We start from the raw sequence: 14,252 nt of genomic DNA, 5'->3' as shown, positions 1-14,252 counted from the left end.
ATCGCAGTAAGTATGACATTTTATAGTCAGAATGTCATACTTATAGTATTTTATTTGTTCAGAAATTGCTAACAATTAGTGCTGTTAAATGATTGCATATTTGTATCCGATGAATCACACTTTTGCAATTTGATTAATTATGTTAAATAGCAAAGATAGACTTGCGTGCATAATTTAAATACATTTTAAAAACACCATTATTTTGACACACATTTTATAGTCAGAATGTCGTACTGATAGTATTTTTATTTGTTCAGAAATTGCTAACAATTCGTGCTGTTAAATGATTACATACTTGTATCTGATAAATCACACTTTTGCGATTTGATTAATCGTGATTAATTGCAGTAAATTAATTATGTGCATAATTTAAATACATGTTTAAAAGACCGTTATTTTGACACACATTTTATAGTCAAAATGTCAAACTAATAGTATTGTATTTGTTCAGAAATTAACAATTGGTGCTGTTAAGCAATTACATACTTTTTATTCAATTAATCACAATTTTGCAATTTGATTATGATTAATCGCAATAAATTACTTGCGTGGATAAATTAAATACATTTTAAAAAGACCAATATTTTGACACACTTTTTATAGTCAGAATGTCGTACTGATAGTATTTTATTTGTTCAGAAATTGCTAACAATTAGTGCTGTCAAACAATGACATACTTTTATCCGATAAATCACACTTTTGCAATTTGATTAATCGCGATTAATCGCAGTAAGTATGACATTTTATAGTCAGAATGTCATACTTATAGTATTTTATTTGTTCAGAAATTGCTAACAATTCGTGCTGTTAAATGATTACATATTTTTATCCGATCAATCACACTTTTGCAATTTGATTAATCACGATTAATCACAGTAAATTACTTGCATGCATAATTTAAATACATTTTAAAAAGACCAATATTTTGACACACTTTTTATAGTCAGAATGTCGTACTAATAGTATTTTATTTGTTCAGAAATTCCCAACAATTAGTGCTGTCAAACGATTATATACTTGTATCCGATTATCACACTTTTGCAATATGATTAATCACAGTAAATTACTTGCATGCATAATTTAAATGCATTTTAAAAAATACCAATATTTTGACACACTTTTTATAGTCATAATGTTGTACTGATAGTATTTTATTTGTTCAGAAATTGCTGACAATTCGTGTCGTCAAACGATTACATACTTTTATCTGATAAATCACACTTTTGCAGTTTGATTAATCGCGAATAATCACAGTAAGTATCACATTTTATAGTCAGAATGTCACACTTATAGTATTTTATTTGTTCAGAAATTGCTAACAATTTGTGCTGTTAATTGATTACATACATTTATCTGATAAATCACACTTTTGCAATTTGATTAATCACGATTAATCGCAGTAAATTACCTATGTCCATCCGTCCATTTTCCGCTTGTGCAAAATTTAAATATTTTTTAAAAAAAACATTATTTTGGCACACATTTTATAGTCGAAATGTCGTACTAATAGTATTTTATTTGTTCAGAAATTGCAAACAATTTGTGCTGTCAAATGATTGCATACTTTTATCCCATAAATCGCACTTTTGCGATTTGATTAATCGCGATTAATCGCAGTAAGTATGAAATTGTATAGTCAGAATTTCATATTTATAGTATTTTTTTTGTTCAGAAATTGCTAACAATTAGTGCTGTCAAACAATGACATACTTTTATTCAATTAATCACACTTTTGTAATTCAATTAATTATGATTAATCGCAATAAATTACTTGTGTGCATAATTTAAATGCTTTTTTAAAAAGACCTACATTTTGGCACACATTTTATAGTCAAAATGTCATACTAATAGTATTTTATTTGTTCAGAAATTGCTAACAAGTCGTGCTGTTAAATGATTACATACTTTTATCCGTTAAATCACACTTTTGCAATTTGATTAATCACGATTAATTGCAGTAAATTACCTATGTCGTCCATTTTCCGCTTGTGCAAAATTTAAATAAATTTAAAAAGACCATTTTTTTACACACATTTTATAGTCAGAATGTCGTACTGATAGTATTTTATTTGTTCAGAAATTGCTAACAATTAGTGCTGTCAAACAATGACATACTTTTATCCGATAAATCACACTTTTGTAATTTGATTAATCGCAGTAAGTATGACATTTTATAGTCAGAATGTCATACTTATAGTATTTTATTTGTTCAGAAATTGCTAACAATTCGTGCTGTCAAACGATTACATTCTTTTATGCGATAAATCACACGTTTGCAGTTTGATAAATCGTGATTAATTGCAGTAATATATATGCATAATTTAAATATATGTTAAAAAGACCATTATTTTGACACACATTTTATAGTCAAAATGTCAAATTTATAGTATCGTATTTATTCAGAAATTGTTAACAATCGGTGCTATTAAGCAACTACATACTTTTATTCAATTAATCACAATTTTTCAATTTGATTATGATTAATCGCAATAAATTACATGCGTGCATAAATTAAATACATTTTAAAAATACCAATATTTTTACACACTTTCTATAGTCAGAATGTCATACTAATAGTATTTTATTTGTTCAGAAATTGCTAACAATTTGTGCTGTTAAACGATTACATACTTTTATCTGATAAATCGCACTTTTGCATTTTGATTAATCGCGATTATTTCCAGTAAGTATGACATTTTATAGTCAGAATGTCATACTTATAGTATTTTATTTGTTCAGAAATTGCTAACAATTTGTGCTGTCAAACGATTATATACTTTTATCCGATAAATCACACTTTTGCAATACTATTAATCACGATTAATCACAGTAAATTAATTGTGTGCATAATTTAAATACATTTTAAAAAGACCATTATTTTGACACACATTTTATAGTCAAAATGCTGTACTAATAGTATTATTTGTTCAGAAATTGTTAACAATTGGTGCTATTAACAATTACATACTTTTATTCAATTAGTCACACTTTTGCAATATAATTAATCACAATTAATCGCAGTAGATTACCTATGTGCATAATTTAAATACATTTTAAAAAGACCGATATTTTGACACACTTTTTATAGTCAGAGTGTCGTACTGAAATATTTAATAATATATTTGTTCAAAAATTGCTAACAATTAGTGCTGTTAAACGATTACATACTTTTATCCGATTAATCACACTTTTGCAATTTGATTAATCATGATTAATCACAGTAAATTACTTGCATGCATAATTTAAATACATTTTTAAATGCACCTCTATTTTGACACACATTTTATAGCCAGAATGTTGTACTAATAGTATTTTTTTTTGTTCAGAAATTGCTAACAATTCGTGCTGTTAAATGATTACCTACTTTTATCCAATAAATGGCACGTTAGCGATTTGATTAATCACGATTAATCGCAGTAAATTAATTATGTGTATAATTTAAAAAAATGTTTAAAAGACCAATATTTTGACACACATTTTATAATCAGAATGTCATACTGATAGTATTTCATTTGTTCAGAAATTGCTAACAATTCATGCGGTCAAACAATTGCATATTTTTATTCAATTAATCACAATTTTGCAATTGTATTTATTACGATTAATCGCAATAAATTACTTACGTGCATAATTTAAATACATTTTAAAAAGACCAATATTTTGACACACATTTTATAGTCAGATTGTCATACTAAAAGTATTTTATTTGTTCAAAAATTGCCAACAAGTCGTGCTGTCAAACGATTACATACTTTTATCCGATAAATCACACTTTTGCAACTTGATTAATCAGATTAATCACAGTAAATTACTTGCATGCATAATTTAAATACATTTTAAAAAAGTACCTTTATTTTGACACACATTTTATAGTCAGAATGTCGTACTAGAACATTCTATAATAATATTGTATTTGTTAAAAAAATGGCTAACAATTAGTGCTATTAAACAATTACATAATTTTATCAGTTTAGTCACATTTTTGCAATTCGATTAATCACGATTATTCGCAGTAAATTATGTGTGTGCATAATTTGAATAAACTTTTAAAAAGACAAATATTTTAAAATACATTTTACAGTCAGAAAGTTGTTCTGGAACTTTTTTTTAGATAATTTATTTGTTCAGAAATTGCTAACAATTTGTGCTGTCAAATGATAACATACTTTTATTCGATAAATCACACTTTTGCAATTTAATTAATCACGATTAATCGCAGTAAATTACTCGTGCATAATTTAAATAATTTATAAAAAGACCAATATTTTGACACACATTTTATAGTCAGAATGTCGTACTGAAATATTTAATAATATGTTATTTGTTCAAAAATTGCTAACAGTTTGTGCTGCTAAACAATTACATACTTTTATTAATCACACTTTTACGATTTGATTAATCGTGAATAATCGCTGCAAATTACTTGCGTGCATAATTTTTAAATAAACTTTAAAAAGCACCTCTATTTTGACACACTTTCATAGTCAGAATGTCATACTAGAACATTCTATAATATTGTATTTGTTCAAAAAGCGCTAACAATTAGTGCTGTTAAACAATTACATACTTTTATTCAATAAGTCACACTTTTGCAATTTGATTAATCATAATTAATTGCAGTAAATTACTTATGTGCATAATTTAAATACATTTTAAAAAGACCAATATTTTTACACACATTTTATAGTCAGAATGTCGTACCAATAGTATTTGATTTGTTCAGAAATTGCTAACAATTAGTGCTGTCAAACAAGTACATACTTTTATCCAATTAATCACACTTTTGCGATATGATTAATCATGATTAATTGCAGTAAATTACTTATTTGCATAATTTAAATACATTTTAAAAAGACCAATATTTTGACACATTTTACAGTCAGAATGTCGTACTGAAATATTTAATAGTATTTTATTTGTTCAGAAATTGCTAATAATTTGTGCTGTCAAACGATTACATACTTTTATCCGATGAATCACACTTTTGCAATTTGATTATTCACGATTAATCACAGTAAATTACGTATGTGCATCATTGGAATACATTTTAAAAATACCAATATTTTGACACACATTTTATGGTCAGAATATTGTACTGAAATATTTAATAGAATTGTATTTGTTCAAAAATTGCTAACAATTCGTGCTTTCAAACAAGTCCATATTTTTATCCGACACTTTTGCAATTTGATTAATCACAATTAATCGCAGTAAATTATTTGTATGCATAATTTAAATACACTTTAAAAAATACCAATATTTTGACACACATTTTATAGTCATAATGTCGTACTAATAGTATTGTATTTGTTCAGAAATTGCTAGCAATTCGTGCGGTCAAATGATTACATACTTTTATCCGATAACTCACACTTTTGCAATTCAATTAATAGTGATTAATCGCATTTTCTTTCTTTCTTTTAGTTTATTTCGAACATGAACACACTTACAGCATAATACATCACACAATTTCATATCATTTCATTTTACATCATGCCCGAAAAGGAGTAGGAAGAAGCAAAGCTTATTTAATCCTACCCCGTTCCCACTTCAAAGCGTTTACAAATATATAGAATCATTTACTGACCTTTTTATATAATAAAATAACATCTATGAATTAGTATACAACAGTTTTGTAATATGTAATTAATTAATTAATTCAGTCATTATTAACATACTGAGATGAAGAATATCTTATTTTCAATAAGGTTGAAAGTATTTCTCATAATTCTTCTTCTTTGTACTGTGAAAGCACTTTTATTTTGAACAACCTCTTAAACTGGATCATATCAGTACAATTTTTAACTTCTTTACTTAATCCATTCCATAATTTAATTCCACATACTGATATGCTAAAAGTTCTAAGTGTTGTACGTGCATATAAATGTTTTAAATTATTTTTTCCTCTAAGGTTGTATTTCTCCTCTTTAGTTGAGAAGAATTGTTGTACATTCTTTGGTAGCAGGTGATAGTTTGCTTTGTACATCATTTTAGCTCTTTGCAATTTTACCAAATCACCGAACTTTAATATTTCTGACTTAATAAATAAAGGGTTTGTATGTTCTCTAACATTATGTATTATTCTAACTGATCTTTTTTGTAACACGGTTAGCGAATGTAGCGCACATTTGTAGTTATTTCCCCATATTTCTGCACAATAACTCAGATATGGTAACACTAGCGAGCAGTAGAGAATATGTAGTGATTTTTGGCCCAGGACATATTTTGCTTTATTCATTATTGAAATGTTTTTTGCCACCTTATGTTGTATGTTTTGTATATGAGATTTCCAGTTCATTTGATCATCTATTAATACTCCCAAAAATCTAGTTTCTTTTACCCTTTCTATGTCTACTCCGTCTATTTGTATTTGTGTATGATGCTCTTTTCTACTATTACCAAATAGCATCATTTTAGTTTTACTGAGATTCAAAGATAGTCTGTTTTTGTCAAACCATCTTTTTAATTTGTTCATTTCTTCTGTTATTATTTGTATTATCTTCTGTGTGCTCTCTCCTGAACAGAAAGCAGTTGTGTCGTCCTCAAATAAAACCAACTTTAAGTCCTTCGTAACCTTACAAATGTCGTTTATATAAAGATTGAACAATCTTGGTCCCAGTATTGATCCCTGGGGTACACCACAGGACATATCTAGCCGTGTTGACATATTTTCACCCATCTTCACATATTGCTTCCTGTTGGTTAAATAACTTCTTACCCAATTCAATACCAAACCTCTGATGCCATATCGTTCTAATTTTCGTATTAAAATATCATGATTAATTGTGTCAAATGCTTTTGTTAAGTCCATGAATACTGCGGCCGCACATTCTTTACCATCTATTGCATTGGTAATTTCCTCTGGTATTTTGGTTAATGCTATTGATGTTGAGATATTTGCTCGGAATCCATATTGGTTCTCCACAAGCGTCCCACTTTTGTTAATAAATAAATCTAATCGACTATTGAATAATTTTTCCAAGATTTTGGAGAATTGTGGAAGTAATGAAACTGGTCTGTAGTTAGTAAACTGGTGTACGTCTCCATTCTTATAAATTGGTACGACTTTTGCAATTTTCATTATATCAGGGAATTTACCGGTTAAAAATGATACATTGGTGATATATGTCAGAGGTTCTGAAATGTCTTGTATAACCTTTTTAATCGTTACCATATTTATTCCATGACAGTCGGTTGAGGTCTTGGATTTACAATTTTTTACAATTTTGATTTTTTTTTTTTTTGTTACGCTTTTAAGAAACATGGAATTGGGATTTCTGTCTATGAGCTCACTCAAGGCCTCAACTGACCCATCATCTGCATTTGGAATTCTTTGATCCAGATTTTTTCCGATATTAACAAAATAATCATTGAAACGTTCAGCTATTTGGTTCATATTGTCATTTTTTGTATTTCCATCTAGAAAGTACTGGGGGTAATCTTTCTTAGCACCATTTTTAATGATGCTATTTAGGATGCCCCATGTTGCTCTCATGTTGTTTTTGTTCTTGTTTAATAATTGACTGTAGTATTCCTTCTTACATGTTCGTAGTATACCAATTAGTTTGTTTTTATATTTTTTATACTTATTTTCTGCCTCTATAGATCTCTGTGTTATAAATATTCGATACAATGTGTTTTTTTTGTGACAAGCATTTTTCAGTCCTTTTGTCATCCATGGTTGGTTGTTTTTCTTTTGCTTCTTACTACGTTCTTTCCATGGGCAATGTTTATCATAGAGTTTACTTGTGTGCATAATTCAAGTCAATTTTAAAAATACCAATATTTTGACACATATTTTATGGTCAGAATGTCGTTCTGAAATATTTTTGGTCAAAAATTGCTAACAATTAGTGCTGTTAAATATTTACATACTTGTATTCAATAAATCACACTTTTGCAATTTGATTAATTATGCTGTTTTTTTTTACTTTTTTTTACTTACTTTGTTTTTACTATTTTGTAAAAAAAAAAATAATAATAATAAAATAAAAAATCAAATTCCCACAATATTTTCCACAGTATTTTTCCACAATATTTTATTTGTGTAAAATGGCATATATTGTTTGTAAAATTTTACATTTTGTCTCAAAATATTCCCCCAGAGCATAATTCTTGTATAGTGACAACTTTATCTTACTATAATACTAACTTTTTTCTAAAAAAAAAAAAAAAAGAAATGAAAAAATACTTTTCCGTAATAAATTAGACTTTAATCTTTTCTTGTAAAATAAAATAAAAACGTTTTCTCAGAATATTCCTAAAATTATTGTATCAAAACTTTTCATAACAAAACTGTTTTTCTTTAAAAAAAAATAAAATAAACGTCCACTGCAGAGGACGAGCCTCCCCCACACACACCGTCCTCCCCTTGTCGTGGTGTTATGAAGTGATGAATTAATGCTGTTGACCAGTCAGTGCAGCACATCTGCGGGCAAGTAAGGTGAGAGGGCCGATGCCGGGAGCGGTGTGTTGTCGCCATGGCAACGGGAGGCAGAGTTGACACGGTGACCAGGGAGTGGGGCGGGTCGAGCAAAGAGAGATAGTCGGCCGGTATGTGGGACGGTTGTGTTAATTGTTCAGAGGCTCCAAGTCTCTCAGGAGGGTTTTGTCGCTGCGTGCGAATTAACCTCTGCCTTCCTCATTACCGCCGCTCCTCTCGTCCGCACTCGTGACGTTTCCGCTTAAAAATACAACCACGCAGGTTCATTTGTGTCTTTTCTTACGGAAGCTTTCACGCAATGAGTTGTGAAACTCATTGCGTGAAAATTCAGTTAAAAAAAATAAATATTTGGCAGCAGTATATGCGAAATGCTGCTGCTCGAGTTCTGACTAGAATCAGGAAATACGACCTTATTAGTATTCCTGAAGATGTGAGACAGGCCCCAACGTTGGCAAAGTTCAAGTCCAGCCTGAAAACATTTTTTTTATTAACATTATGCATATGACAACTGAAAGTATTGTATCTACACTCTTTAATTTATTTTAATGAATTATGATGATTGTATTTTCTGATATTAATTTGAATTATTTTTCCTTATTTTAATTTTCTGTGAAAACAACTTTGAATTGCCGTGTGTACAAATTGTGCTCTATAAACAAAATTAGTCTTCATTTACAGGAAGTGGAATTTAAGTTTGAAGCAACAAATCTTTCTGCACTGATTTTTTTTTTTACATAATTTTTTTTACACCGACTTTGTAGGCACTGATTTTTACACTGAATTGTTCTGCAGCAATTTATTTTTACACTGAATTTTTTGCACTGAATTATCTGCACTGAATTTTTTTTAAACATGGATGGATGGATGTATTTAAATACACAGATTTGTATACAACTATTTTTTTACACTGAATTGTTTTGCATAAAATATTTTTACATTGAATTTTTCTACACTGCATTTTTTTTTACACTTTTTTGCACTGATTTTTTTTGCATTGATTTTTCTACAATGAATTTTCTTTACACTATATTTAAATACAGTGATTTTTTTTTACACTGAATTGTCATGCATCAAATATTTTTACACTGAATTTTTATACACTGCATTTTTTACACTTACTTTTTTTGCACTGACTTTTTATGCACTGATTTTTTTTTTACAGATTTTTTTTTTGGCACTAATTTTTTTACACTGAATTTGTTTTAACTTATTTCTTTACAATGAATTTGTTTTAACTTATTTCTTTACAATGAATTTCAAGCTGTTTTCCAAATACACTGATTTTTATTTAATTCATTTTTTACACTGAATTTTTCTGCACTGATTTTTTTACACTTAATATTTTTTACGCTGAATATTTATAGACTGCATTTTTTAACACTGACTTTTTTGCACTGATCTTTTTTACACTTTATTTTTTTGCACTGAATTTTCTACACAAAATGTTTCTTTACACTGTATTCAAATACACAGATTTTTATAGATTTTTTTTTTTTACACTGAATTGTTTCACATAAAATATTTTTACATTTAATTTTTCCACACTGCATTTTTTTTTACACTTACTTTTTTGTACTGATTTTTTTTTGCATTGATTTTTCTACACTGAATTTTCTTTACACTGTATTTAAATACAGTGATTTTTTTTTTACACTGAATTGTCATGCATCAAATATTTTTACACTGAATTTTTATACACTGCATTTTTTACACTTACTTTTTTTGCACTGACTTTTTTTTTACAGATTTTTTTTTGGCACTAATTTTTTTACACTGAATTTGTTTTAACTTATTTCTTTAGAATGAATTTTAAACTGTTTTCCGAATACACTGATTTTTATTCAATTCATTTTTTACACTGAATTTTTCTGCACTGATTTTTTTTACACTTAATATTTTTTTACGCTGAATATTTATAGACTGCATTTTTTAACACTGACTTTTTTGCACTGATTATTTTTTTACACTTAATATTTTTTTACGCTGAATATTTATAGACTGCATTTTTTAACACTGATTTTTTTTGCACTGAATTTTCCACACAAAATTTTTCTTTACACTGTATTTAAATACACAGATTTTTATACAATACATTTTTTTACACTAAATTGTTTTGCATCAAATATTTTTACATTGAATTTTTATACACTGCATTTTTTACACTTATTTTTTTTTGCACTGAATTTTTTGTTTACTGATTTTTTTTTTTTTTACTCTGACTTTTTTTTGCACCAATTTTTTTACACTGCATTTTTTTGCACTTATTTATTTACAATGAATTTTCTTTACACTGTTTTCCAAATGCTCTGATTTTTTTTCAATTAATTTTTTACACTGGATTTTTCTGCACTGATTCTTTTACACTTAATATTTTTTTTACGCTGAATATGTATACTCTGCATTTTTTTCACTGACTTTTTTTGCACTGAATTTTTTGTACACATTTTATGCTGATTTTTTCTCCCCACTAAATTTTGCACACTGAATTTATACTGCACTGAATTTTCTTTACACTAAATTTGTAAACACAGATTTATTTATTTTTTACGCTGAACATTTTTACACTGAATTTTAAAACAATATTTTAACAAATTATATTTTCAAACACACATTTTGCTCACAAATTTTTATTTAATGAAATTGTCAGCATAATTTGAATGCATGTCCCATGTGTGATGTCTGTAGGACTGTTTTCATGCATATATATCCATGCTATATATTGTGTGCTACTGAATCTAATACATTTCCACATAATTAAAATTAATATGTTTTAACTTCTTTCGTGTAACGTCAGATGTCCAACTCGGTGTCGCCTAGCCATACCTGCATCTCTGGTCCATATAAGGGGCAGATGTTGATTATATGGTCGACGGTCTGTAGGACTGCCGACCATGTTTTAACTAACTTAAACATAAATTATAATATTGTGTGTCTGATAGATAAACTGTCAATAAAACAAAAGTGCAAATGAAAATACAGCTTGACCACTGTCCGGTTGAAACACTGATGACATCTATTAAACAGACAAAGAAGTAAGGAATCAAACAGAGACAGAATTCAATTTGGCTCAATTGAGGAGAAACGTCTGGGCTGTACTCTTGTACCGTCTCCCACCACGCTCTGATGAAAGATTGTACGTCTCCTCTTTTATTTGGACTTTTCCTACATTACATGGCAACAGCTGTTTCTAAAGGGACGGGGGTCGTAAACAGCCGCCTTTGCTTACAAAACAGTTAAAAGAAAAGGTGCCTGGAGGGGAGTCAGGCCCTGCCTCCTCTCCGCTTTGTAGCTCTCGTATCAAGACAAAATCTTCCTGTGGATTATAATACATCAAAGAAACCGACACCCTCATGTCGCTCCCCATCCTACACAGTGGAGTTTTACAAGAATCAGGTTTGAAAAAAAGACAGCTTTAGTCTGCTCGCCGGGAACTCATTGAAACACAAAGTTTTGTGATAACTTAGATACAATTATTCTGACAACCACTTTAGTCTCACTTTTTGCGCTTAAAAGAAACTTCTTCTGTTTGTTTGCTATTGTCATTGCTGCCACAAGTGGTGGAAAAGTGTATTACAACTGCAACTCCATACGGACCACAGCTAAGGAATGGATCATTTTTGGGGGCCCCCATGGTTAAAAAACACTGCTAATTTGTGATCAATATAACCCATTTAATAAAAATATTATGAGAGTTATAAAATCTTACCTTCCCCTCCTTCTTTCCATCCCGCCTCCCCGTCCTTGCACACCCTCCCCGCCTCCCCCCTCCCACTGCAGGCGTCATGTCCACCTCAGGACCCCCTCCCCCGCTGACGCTGGCCTCCCCGACGTCGGCCGCCTCGCCCTTGCCCCTGCCCTCGCCCCTCTCCCCCCCGCCCAGGGTGCCCGTGTTCCAGAGGAAGGGCGCACTCAAGCACAAGAGGATCGTGGAGGTGAAGGACCACCAGTTCACGGCCCGCTTCTTCAAGCAGCCCACCTTCTGTAGCCACTGCACCGACTTCATCTGGTAGTACACACACACACACACACACACACACACACACACACACTTACTATAGTGTGTTTCATACCTTCTTGAGAGATGAGAAAAATGCCTCCCTCTTTAGGACCAGCCTTTCTAGATGTATAAAGAAGTGTATTTACAACATTAATAATATATACATACTATGCAAATATGAAAAAGCTTGTTGTGAAAAATGAGTTGGAATTTCACAAGAAAAAGGTCGCAATTTCACAAGAAAAACTTAGAATGTTGGAGGTATTATAATAAAAAGTCGTAATTTTACTCAACCCAAGTCAAAATTGTACAATGAAAAACTGAACATTTGTGCAATGTTATGATAAAAGTTGGAATTTTACTCAACATTCGCAATTTTGCAAGAAAAAGCTTAAAATGTTGGCAATTTTATGAAAAGAGTCGTCATTTTACTCGGCAAAAGTCACAATTTTGTAAGAAAACTTTAAAATGTTGGCAGTGTTATAATAATAATTGGAATTTTACTTGGCAAAATTATGACAAAAGTCATCATTTTACTCAAAAAGTGTCAGTTTTACAAGAACAACAAAAACAATTGGCAATATTGTGATAGAAGTCCGAATTTTATATGACAAATGTCCTAGTTTTGCATTAAAAAGTCATAATTTTACATTAAAAAGTCATAATTTTACGAGAAAATATTGCAATATTACAGAAGCAGAAAAAATATATGAGAAATTGTTCCCAATTTTATAAGAAAAAAGTCGACACATTGTGAGAAAAAGACTACTTTTAGTTATTTTATTTATTTACTTTTTTTGTTTGTAGTTGGTTTTTAATCTTCATTATTTACTTCAAAATATTACAGTATGTCTCTATATACATATTTATTTATTTTGTTTATTAATTTTGGCCAAAGGGGGCGCATTTCAATTGCTTGCACACACTTGTTATTTCATATGTTGACCAGAGGGCGAGCACTTTTAAAAGCGACACACAGTCAATTTGAAAAATCCCTCCTTTTTGGGACCACCCTCATTTTGATAGATATCACCACCAGGGGTGCTAGTGAGATCTCAATTTTGTTTTGTTTTTTTGTAACGTGCTTAAGTCCGATGACAAAGGAGTCAGGGACCACAGATGGTCCCTGTGCCGCACTTTGGACAACCCAGCTGTAGAAGCTAACTGTTAATGTCCACTATAATCTTAGTAGCGTAGTGTATTTGTTCATCCTATGCTCACATATGGCTTGTCTTACGTCAGCACCTGTTTTTTTCCGGGGATGAATAGGGAAGTCCTTCTTTAGCTGCCGTCTTGTTTTCTCATATATTGCTGCCTTTGCACCTGTCAATGTTTACTTTTGTACGCACATTAAATCAACCAAAAAAATCCTGACTTTGGAGCAATGTTCACGGACTCTAGTATTTGGCTCTCTATTAGATGCAATGGTTTTCCGTATTGGGACCATGATTTATGTTGTAACTTGTTCACACCTCCTCATATGGAAGCTACTTTTCATTGTTGGTGTTTTAAGACCGTACCGTAGTGTATTTGTTCATCCTATGCTCACATATGGCTTGTTTTACGTCAGCACAGGAAGTGGTAAAATCAGCCATTCACCTGCCGGGTCTTTTTCGGGGATGAATAGGGAAGTCCTTCTTTAGCTGCCATCTTGTTTTATCATATATTGCTGCCTTTGCATCTTTTGTAGGCATGTTAAATCAACAAAAAAAATCCTGACTTTGGAGCAATGTTCACGGACTCTAGTATTTGGCTCTCAATTAGATGCAATGGTTTTCCGTATTGGGGACATGATTTATGTCATCACTTGTT

At 30.2% G+C, this 14,252-nt stretch overlaps 1 protein-coding gene across 2 annotated transcripts in view; it reads left to right on the top strand.

Moving 5' to 3' along the window:
* Positions 1–14,252, top strand: part of prkcg (protein kinase C, gamma) — a 101,645-nt gene that overhangs the window by 16,880 nt on the left and 70,513 nt on the right. For both annotated transcript variants that reach the window (XM_072913067.1, XM_061957553.2), the window contains exon 2: positions 12,221–12,449. In XM_072913067.1, the coding sequence (XP_072769168.1) occupies positions 12,226–12,449 (224 nt within the window). In that variant the 5' untranslated portion in view covers positions 12,221–12,225. The remainder of the gene's footprint in view (positions 1–12,220; positions 12,450–14,252) is intronic.

The sequence above is a fragment of the Nerophis lumbriciformis genome, linkage group LG04 (assembly GCF_033978685.3).
Source record: "Nerophis lumbriciformis linkage group LG04, RoL_Nlum_v2.1, whole genome shotgun sequence".
Taxonomy (NCBI): Eukaryota; Metazoa; Chordata; class Actinopteri; order Syngnathiformes; family Syngnathidae; genus Nerophis; species Nerophis lumbriciformis.
The sequence above is the reverse complement of the archived record's forward strand: the minus strand, read 5'-3'. Positions and strand labels throughout refer to the sequence as shown.